At 36.7% G+C, this 10274-nt stretch overlaps 1 protein-coding gene and 1 long non-coding RNA gene across 2 annotated transcripts; one reads left to right on the top strand and one right to left on the bottom strand.

Moving 5' to 3' along the window:
• The first annotated feature begins 31 nt into the window (after window positions 1–31).
• On the top strand, window positions 32–1391 carry LOC137001256 (THAP domain-containing protein 3-like). The gene is made up of 4 exons (XM_067359811.1): window positions 32–184; window positions 406–638; window positions 744–1019; window positions 1129–1391. The coding sequence occupies exons 1-4, from the start codon at window positions 114–116 to the stop codon at window positions 1266–1268; spliced, it is 720 nt and encodes a 239-aa protein (XP_067215912.1). The 5' UTR covers window positions 32–113; the 3' UTR covers window positions 1269–1391.
• Window positions 1392–2026: 635 nt separating this feature from the next.
• Window positions 2027–9400, bottom strand: LOC137001258 (uncharacterized). Its single transcript, XR_010891337.1, has 2 exons — window positions 7200–9400; window positions 2027–7065 (listed from the first exon to the last, which is right to left on the bottom strand). It is a non-coding gene; the product is annotated as an uncharacterized lncRNA (long non-coding RNA).
• Between the last annotated feature and the right edge of the window lie 874 nt (window positions 9401–10274).

Genomic DNA, 10274 nt, shown 5'->3' with positions numbered 1-10274 from the left:
ATGCGTAACGTTGGTAGAAAAGTAGTATGGCGCATGACTGTTGACTATTACTCGTGTGAGGTTAGTTATTATAAACAGGTTATAAATTTTAGACAGATTTTAATTTGTACAAAATGCCTACAGTTTGTAGTGTGAAAGGATGCAAAAGTTCTTGGAAGAAACATTTACGTATAACATTTCATAGGTAAGTATTAATCTTTTAGATTAATTAAAGAGTTTAATTTAAATAACCAAAGTTTTTATTATTTTTAGTATTGTAGAGAGTATTTATATAATTTTTAATATTTAAGTTAAGATTTATTTGTTTTATAACATTAATAATATAAATGTACAATATTTTTTGGCCAAAACTTTTTATACTATTTACTTTTAGAAATTAAATGTGTTCTAATAATATAATTTTAGATTTCCATCGTCAAATGAAAAATATTTCCATTATTGGATTGCGGCTGCTGGAAGAGAGGATTTAGTTTCTTTTTTAAATGCAAGAATATGTAGTTTACATTTTACAAATAATGATTATTTTAATCATACAAAGCATGTTGGCAAAAATTTTTTAAAACCTGATACATTCCCAACTCAACATGTACATAAAAATATTGTCCAATTGTTAGCTAAAGCAGATGAAATTAACGAAAGTGAGTAACATTATTTTATGTATTAAAATTTTTTATTTATTATTAAGTATACTAAGCATACATTACATTCAGTAATAAACAAAATAATATAAATATTTATTATAGATAATAATAAAGACCTGCCTATTATTAATGAAGAACGAACAACGACAAACAATCAAAATGATAAAGAAAGAGTAGTGACTAATCAGAATAATATGTTCATTGATGAGGAACAAACAACAACAAACAGTCAAAATAATAAAGAAGAAATTAATCAAAACGATATGCTCATTGATGAGGAACAAACAGCAACAAACAGTCAAAATAATAAAGAAGAAATTAATCAAAACGATATGCTTATTGATAAGGAACAAAGTGTTTTTTCTGTGATATCAAAATGTATGTACAAATTTTTTGTAATTTAAAAACAATTTTGTAATAGTTATTATTTATTATGTATTAAAATTATACATTTTATAATTATTTAATTATTTTTAATATATTACAGATATAAATTGTGAGAAGTTAAAAGTACAAAATAAAATGTTACAACACAATATAACAGATTTAGAAATATCACAAGAAAAACGATTAGAACAACAAGCAAACATGTTTCATATAATTATTAATAAAAACAAAGCTGAATGAAAAAAAAACATAGAACTTTAAAGGAAAAAAAATAAAGCTTTAACTAAAAGTGTACAACGTAAAGAGACAAATATTAAAACCTAGAGTTTATTATGTAATTAGAGATGAATGTTATACATAACATATATCCTGTTCAATATATTATACCTATATCCTGTCTTGTGTGCCTACTGTTAAATAAGTTTGCTATATTTGTGTGTGTATACTAATATATATATATATATATATATTTATTTATTTATTTATTTTTTATTAAAATATATATTGTTTTTTTTTTAACAAATGTTTTTTTTTATATAAAGATATTAAATCTTTATTAAATTTCTTTTAAAATTGCATTATTACTTTATAATTGTGTAAACATTGCTAACTAAATATAGCTAAAATAATTGTTTTAAATATTTAACTTTTTATCTTAAAAATTATATATCTTTACTATAAACATTTTTGATTTTGTCTGTTTTTCAATATACTGCATATTTTAAGAATATTTTTTACATTATTTTATTTTTAGGAGCTAATTTTTTACTTAAAAGATGAGAAAAGTTGCATATTACTTTAAAATTTTATTATAATATTATATATACAAGTTTCATACTTATATGTGTACAGATTATACATAACATCAACCAATGATTACTGTCTACGCTGTCTACCAATGTTACGCATGCGCGAAAGTTTAGTACATAGATTTTGGGGCTATGTATTTAAAGCAAGTTAGCGATCTAGTTATAATATAGATATCTGTGATACCAATAGACCCTTTCTAACTATGGTTGCGTTCCGTTTCGCACATTATGCGCACGAATTACATAGAAAACGTTCCGTTTCACTCAATGCGCGCATGAACAGCGCTTAGAATTCCCTAGATCCCCACCACCTGCAGCGCATAATACACGCATCAGCTACCTCAAATTTGAGTTGCAGCAGCTTATTGGCCGGAGCACAGACTTTTGCATAAAGCATAACGCATAAGCATAAGGAAATTGATTGGTCCATTTCCTTATGCATTTGCTTATGCTTATATATAGACCAATCAATTTCCTTATGCTTATGCGTTATGCTTTATGTAAAAGCTTGTGCTCTCGGCTTATGCGTTCCATGCGATTGCGTAATTGCATATGGCGATTGATAGCGATATTGTAAAAAGTGTCAAAATAGGAAGAGTCATAATGGAAGAGTCATTGATGATTCACTACTATTACTGTCACTCATTTTATCAATTAAAAACATTGTCACATTGATAGCGCAATTTATTGTGGAATCCATTTTGATTTTCCACTTCTAATGCGTTCAATATCGTTCCGTTTCAAAGCATGTATCATGCGCATAATGAAACGAAACGCAGCCAATGCGCTAAGCATTAGCGATGCGAACGATGCGTGCTATGCGCAAAACGGAACGCAACCTATGCCGTTATTAGAGTCCCTATATATATGGCCGGAGCACAGACTTTTGCATAAAGCATAACGCATAAGCATAAGGAAATTGATTGGTCCATTTCCTTATGCATTTGCTTATGCTTATATATAGACCAATCAATTTCCTTATGCTTATGCGTTATGCTTTATGTAAAAGCTTGTGCTCTCGGCTATAGAGTCTGGCCACGCTTGTGTTTATTTTTATTGGTCGAAACAAAGTTTGGAAAAACATGGCGGAACCAATAGGAATTCTTATAGAAAGTATAATAATTTGAAAAGAAATAGAACAAAAAAATTAATAACAATTAATATTATTCTTTTCTAGAAATTTTTAATTGAAAAATAAAGAAAAATTAACTAATAATACTTAAAATCATATCATTACAGTACATATTATTATTACTTATATATTCAGTATCACAATAATGTTTGTATTACAATAATAAATAAAACTCATTTAAATAAAACTTATTATAAATAAAACTTATTGTAAATAAAACTATTAAAAACAATGTAAGGTTAGAATTACAATTTTTATGACAAATCCTACTTTTTTATAATATCATTATTCTTAGATATTTTAATTTAAAAACCATATACCAAATAATTGTACTTACTTTTATAGGCTTCACTCTGCTTTTATTAATACTATCAATTTGTAGTCGAATAAGGTGTAGTCAATGAAAGTTTTATTCCATAAATATGGTAAACACAAGATGCGTCTATGCATATACCGCCGCCATGTTTTTCCAAAACTAATCGAGTGGCCAGACTCTATATATAGAGCTCTAGCCGTTATGTGTTTGAAATATCAGTCTGTCCAACCTTATAGTTCAAATTTCCTAAAGAGAAACTTTATTTTTCGACTTTTGACGTGTAAGCCGCTATAACTACGTTGGTAAGAAGCAAGGGTACGTCCAGCTCTTTTCGCAGTCGCCACGAAACATACATTACTTCGTCGTTCACGGGTAATATTTCGATTATCTCATGCTGAGGACTCGTGAGTAAACTCGCTAAACGCTGTTGAGTTTTTACGATCTCGGTATTCGGTAGGTTAAATCGTTGACCAAATTTCCCCCAAAAAGAATTTAAACATAGCTTTGCGACCGAGCGCAAATCAGGATTTTTCGCGATGTTTTGCTTATCGAGAACGACACCTTCGGTTTTTTCGTAGTCGCGAAGATATTGTTCTTTAGACACGTCATCCTCGCACTCGTTCGGCCATCCGCTGGCTTCTTGTTTCAATTTTAAAAATGTATTTATGTATTCCGTGAATAATCCATTCTGCTGTGTATCGGGATCGTAGCGAACTGTGATGTATTGTCAAATCTCACAAATCCTCGTTACGAGATAACCTTTGTCGATGGCTTTGCGCAATTCGAGCGATACCCACGTACCCTCGAATTCTCGCTCGGTCGGCTCGTGAGTACATTCATCATGAAAATGTTTCGCAACAACTGCGACACACCGCGAATAGCAGCTTTCCACGCACGCGATAGGGTAATACAGGGTGAAAGAGATCGCTCGGAGGGAGTACTCTGCAACGCACGAGACCTTCGACGAAATCAAAATTGTAACACGGACCTATGCCGATTAGAGTCGAACATTCCTCTGCGACGTACACTGCGGGGTCCGATCGGGAAAACTTCGGTCTTCAATACGTACGGGTACAAAGAACATACATCCACGTAACGTATTTTCTCCGTACCCGTAATCTCGTACCGCGTCATGATATTCCCCGTACGTCCACCGTAGAACGCATCGTGCGGGTTAAGCGGCTCAATCTCTATCATCGGGTGATTCTGTAAAAATTCGCGCATTTTCCATCATTTCGCGATCAAAGGCGCATTCCCACTTCTCTATCACCGTGTACCCCCGTCTTCGAAGACGATATGTTGCGATGCGTTGGTACGCTCATAACGCAAATCAATCGTATCCCTGTGTTCGTTGTTTACCGCTAGTTCCCTATCGCGATTAATCTTAAAACACGACGGACAACCGTGCCAAAAACAACACGTGGAATTGCAACACGTGATAGTGCGTTATACCGTTTTTCACCGACTCGTAATAACTATCGACTAGCGTGCCGTCTTGCAGACGATATTCTCGAGTGCGTCCTGCGTGGGTGATGCTATGTCCGAGCTCTTTTCAATTGCTCTTTCACGTAGAAAGTTTTTTCTAAAAACCCTCATACACGTGGAAGCGATGGTTGTGCATTCCTCGAACGGACACACGCCCCCGCACTTCAAGAAAATCTTTCTGAAAGACATACACGCGCGTTTTAGAATATTCACGTCGTTGCGACAGTAACGCAATATCTCGCATTCAAAATCAAACACGTAATTCGTACGAATCATTTCCGCGTGTCACGCTAAAATCGACATATGACTGATTATCGTTAGTATTAAATAAATGCGGAAAAATGCCTTTGTCCGAAGTATTCGTCAGGCCGAAAGCCTTTGGTAACTCCGATAATCGGCATATAATTAATACTATCGATAAATTTCGTATGTCCCACTGTTAGTTCTACTATTTTCGTTCCGTTTAAGATTACCCGCGGTTCTAATACGGTTCCGCTCTGAACTATATAACATAGGATAAATTACGCATCGATTGCTTATCGCGTTATGAGCTATACAAATTATGTGTTTAAAATATTTAGTCGGACGTATCGCGAAATCTACAAACTCCTTTACAGGATCACGACGAAATATGTATTCACGAATACCACACCAGCGACAGCGCACCGAAATATCGTCTATCTCGGCACACGTTTCGCAAATCTGTTGCGCGACGCAAAGTGTAGGCACGTGAATATTTACACTCGTGGCTTGAAGTGTTTCCTGTCGCGTCTCGAAATCGTAAAATACGAATGCGACGCGACTTTCTGTTTTAAGTACGCACTCATTCGTGTTTTGTTGTTGTAAACGCTCTCCCCCTCTCTCCCAAAACATGCTCCGTGTCGCTAGTACGGAAATTAGCTTTGCGAGGGAGAGAAACCATGTGACAAAAATGATTCAACGGCTGGGGAAAACGACACGTCAAACAGTAAGTCACACCGCATTCGTGTTGTCTATTACGCTCGATTAAACGACCGCATTCTTCGCAAAAACATACGATGCTGCAAACGCTACGAGACGATTGTCCATCGTATGATTTTTGCGCACGATGATGCTCAAGACACGTGTAATTGAAAAATTTACGATTACAATTTTCGCAATAAATACGCTCCGCGTCGAATCGCTCGCACGAGGATACCGCGTAACAACGAGGGCATTTATTTGAGCATCGGTATCCCTCTACATCGCTACGGTAACCGACGTTACACGGTACGCAATAACCTTGGTTACCCGCGGCGCGCTCTTATATTTAAAATAACGCTGTAATGTCGTAAATCAGCGTGATGTAATAGGTTTAAACACGAGAACGGTTCGCGATGTAGAGAGGCTAGTATCGCATTTCCATCGAATAAGGCTTTACCCCCGCAGCCAAAAGTTTTATAAACTATTATCGCGATGTTTTCCGCGGCTAGATATTGTTGGAAATGCTCGATTTCGCGAATGCCGCAACCCTCTTCTGGAATTGTAATACCGACTTTCCTCGTTAAATCACGCGCCAACTCACGTTGTAACGGAATGTCGGTATCTCACGGCGTTCCATCTTTCTTGTAGACTACCCGTACGTAAATTACCACGCTCATTGTAAATTTGCGCCGTTATGAGTGCGCGAAAAAAACACAGATTATCCGAGTTGGATATCGTTAAAATCGAGCGTTTACCCGCGATATCAAGCGCGTTACCCGCACGACCCGTAGGAGTGACACGGAAAACTCGGATGTTGAATTTCTGCGCTACGCTCAAGCCCCCGGAGCTTTGAGCTAGCGAACTCACGAGGTCCCAGATTTTTGTGAGTCAAATCACGAGATGGCCGGAACGAAATACCCGCGGGCCCGTGCGAAAGATTCGGGGAATCGAAACTAAGTCCGATGTAATCACCGGGAACGCAGGGAAGTACCGCGTACGCGTGAAGCTCGCGAAACGCGTTTTCTAACCACGTGTAAACCTCCTTTTTCTCTGGTAATGGTCGAAGGCGAAAACCAGCCTCTCTCCTTACTACACCGAAATTTCTAAATTTACGCACGTTTTCCCTTATTAAATCTAAATAATTAAAATTATCCCCGTTATAATTCGCTATCTGTTCCGGCGCACCAACCTCGGGATACCGCGCTTCCTCCTCCTCCTCCTCTTTTTCCTCTTCTCTCTCCAGTCTCCTCTCCTCACAAACTCCTATCTTGTCGTTCTCCTCAGTTTCTTCGGCTTAATTTTCCGCCGACTGTTGCGTATTTTTTTCCATTCCTTCTCCTCCATCGATCTGAACTGGAAAAATCAAAAACAAACGAATTAGTTTATCTTTAAAATTTAGAAAATTATTGTTTTTAAACATCCATACTCGAATTTTATGCGTTGTTAAAATTAAAAATAGTAATACATTTTATGTTAAATTTTCTCACCTCTATACAGGATTATTCCCCTTCTTGCTCACCGATGATCGTATTGATCATTGAACACTAATATTCCGGCGAGTAAGAAATTTTCTGTTTGATCGTTCATATTGATTGTTTCAACTTCCAAATTTGAGATTACGAAATTATGTTCAGAATTATTATCGCTAATATAACTAATCGACAAACTACTTTCCGAACTGTCTGTATCGTAATGCGCTTTAGTATCTCTGTACGAGAGCCTTCGTTCTCCCGCAACAGAAAGAAAATATTTATTTGTGCCGGTTCTTTCGCGGGCAGGTTCGCGCTAGTAAATGATAGATCCGCCTTGTATGTTTCATAAGTCTTTATTAAGAACAAAACCCGGCGATCAATCTCGACGTCGAAAACATTCACTCGCTCGCGTTACAAGATTTGCGTCGTCGCGATTCACTCGCGTCGCACGTCCGTGTTCGCTGCTCTCTCATTTCGGACTCTAGTTAGGCACGCAGCAACCGGCACATAAACGACGCTAGCCGCCGAAAATCTACCTATCAGCCAGTGTTGCGATATGGGACCGGTTGTATGCGCATGTGCGGCTCTGCGCATGTGCGGTGATGGAGATCCAGTGCCGTTATATGTTGTGTGTTGACTGTATGGCGGGACGTTTTGACATGAGAAGGTTAGGTGACTACAAATAAGGTAAGATTTATTTATTTACAAGCATGGAATCTACGAAGCCAGCAGCTAAAAAACCAAGAAGTAGAAAATTTCAATCAATTTCAAAAAATTTAGAAATATTTTTAATGTAGCGGGGTAACGGTGCCTTGTTTAACTTGTATGAGACACTGTACTGATGCCGTATTGCCGCACATGCGCATACAACCGGTCCCATATCGCAACACTGCTATCAGCAATCGACACCGCGAATTGGTAACAAGCTGCCAATCGCATTACGCGTTAGAAAAGTGAAACTAATCGTTTTTCGACAACTTCTTATACGGATGCGAACTAACAGCTTGAAGGCCGCTTTGCTGAGAATAAATAAACAGCGGCGAAAAAAAGGCTAACGGATTCTAGAAGATTCGTACGAAGCGGAATTCTCGCCTTATAACTTGTAATCTTAAACAGTCTCTAAAGTTTACAAAATTCATAGACTTACAGAAGTACGATGCGCAGCATATCTATGACGAGATGGTTTCACGCCGCTGGTAGATGTAAATGAATTGATAATGATGACGTAGATGAGTTGATGATGAGGTAAGATTGATGGTTGACCTTTTTTCGTGCTGGCCGTCCACAGAGTCTCGTTGTTGCCGTCCTTTTTCTTCGTTAGCTACTGTGCTCGTCCAAGAGCGTTCTGATGACCTTGTGCCTTTTTCTTTGGGGTAGGTTGTAGACTACACGTCGTGGTTTTATCGGTTGACGGACAGGATCTCAGCAGGTTGATCGAAATGTGCTCCCGTTGAGTTCGTCAGGATAGCACCAAGTTATGATTGACCTCGGTTCTTCTACTTTGATAACCTTGCTTGGCTACGAAATTTTCTCAAATTCCGGGTCTCTAACTTTCTTTCGCTTGATTTTAACTTACAGCAATCAGCTCAATTATAGCAAAAATTTTCGCACTTTTACGCACAGTATCCTACCGCTGCCACCAATTGTTACGTGCGTATAGCTACGTAATAGATAATTTTGAATAAATCTGGATACGTTTGTGAAAAGTTTTTATTAGGTGTTGCTTATTCGAGCTGCGATCGAGAACTGAACTGATGAGATGGATCTTCGTTCCAAGTGCTCTAGGAAATTCGTAGAGGTGGAAGGTTTTATTGAAGAAAAAGGTTTTATTGAAGGAAAAGGTTTTATTGAAGAAAAAGGTTTTATTGAAGAGAAAAGGTTTTATTGAAGAGAAAGTGCGCGTTATGCACAGGAACAGTGATTAGGCTAACCTACGGTTTTTGCAATTATAGAAGGGTCATTTGTTTAGGGTCCGGAAGAAGTAAAGATGAAGACGGTTTGAAGGTTCGAATAAAAAGGATAATTTAGGGAAATAGAAAGTGACGGCACGTAACAGTGCGCCGCAGCCGCTAGGGCCAGCGCCGCCGAGCGTTAGGAGCGGCACTATCTGATTATGAATAGATTCTTCTCCCTATTTATTAAAATTTTAAAAAATTTATTAAAATTTATTAAAAATAAATTTTTATTTTTAAATTTATTAAGTGGAAATATTTCAATAGATTTCTACGTCACTCATGAGGTACTAATGCTGACGCGTTTTTTAAAAAGTATATGTATATGTATATGAAAATATAAATTAATGTAAATATACTTTATTTTTTTATTGATTTTTCAGAAAATAATAATTTTTTAAAATAAACGGGTACCATATGGTATACTTTTTTTACTAGACTGAAACACTTCATTGCGTTCGCCGCGTCGCGCATGCGCGAAAAACCAGACCAAATCTGGCTACACTGCTGTCTCGTACTACGGAGTCCGGGGAAAACTGGCACCTCTGAATCAATGCTGCCAGAAACGAGCGGCGGCATCACACTAATACAACCGAGAACCGATGACGTCACCCTATCCGTGTGAGCTCGACCCGGTCGACCAATGGAAGAGAACGCCGTCTCCCTTCCACCGAGCCGACGCAACAGACGATAAATGCTAAGAAGTAAGTGTTTCTAAGGCATGTGGCTGGAATATGAAAAATCCCGTGTTCGAGATTTGCTTCTCGCAACTTTCTTTTCTTTTTTCCGCATTTGTTTCTAACAGTGTAAATTATCAAATAATCTTTTTTTTGCTTAAAAAATAATAGTTTATATTTATTAATAATATTCGCATATGTTAAAACTAACAATTTTTGAAATAATTCAGATTTGCTATTGTCAATAGAAAAATGAAGTTATTTTGCAATATTGCAACAAAGTGTAAATTTAACATATACTATGTTCTTGCCATTCGCCTTATTCGTTTAGCCATGCTTGCTTTGGCATTTATGTCTATCGACTCGAAAGATTTTACATACCTGTAAAACTTTTAATTATTTCCCAACTTACAATTAGTCACTCGCGTCCTGATATTTTTTCTCCCGTTCAATAATTTTCT

Source organism: Linepithema humile, chromosome 7 (assembly GCF_040581485.1).
Source record: "Linepithema humile isolate Giens D197 chromosome 7, Lhum_UNIL_v1.0, whole genome shotgun sequence".
Lineage (NCBI taxonomy): Eukaryota > Metazoa > Arthropoda > Insecta > Hymenoptera > Formicidae > Linepithema > Linepithema humile.
The sequence above is the reverse complement of the archived record's forward strand: the minus strand, read 5'-3'. Positions and strand labels throughout refer to the sequence as shown.

Bases quoted from the DNA above. Each gene is read 5' to 3' on its own strand.
- LOC137001256 (XM_067359811.1), top strand. From the start codon at position 114: ATGCCTACAGTTTGTAGTGTGAAAGGATGCAAAAGTTCTTGGAAGAAA. The intron at 185-405 runs GTAAGTATTAAT...ATATAATTTTAG, and splicing joins TTACGTATAACATTTCATAG to ATTTCCATCGTCAAATGAAA. The intron at 1,020-1,128 runs GTATGTACAAAT...AATATATTACAG, and splicing joins TTTTTCTGTGATATCAAAAT to ATATAAATTGTGAGAAGTTA.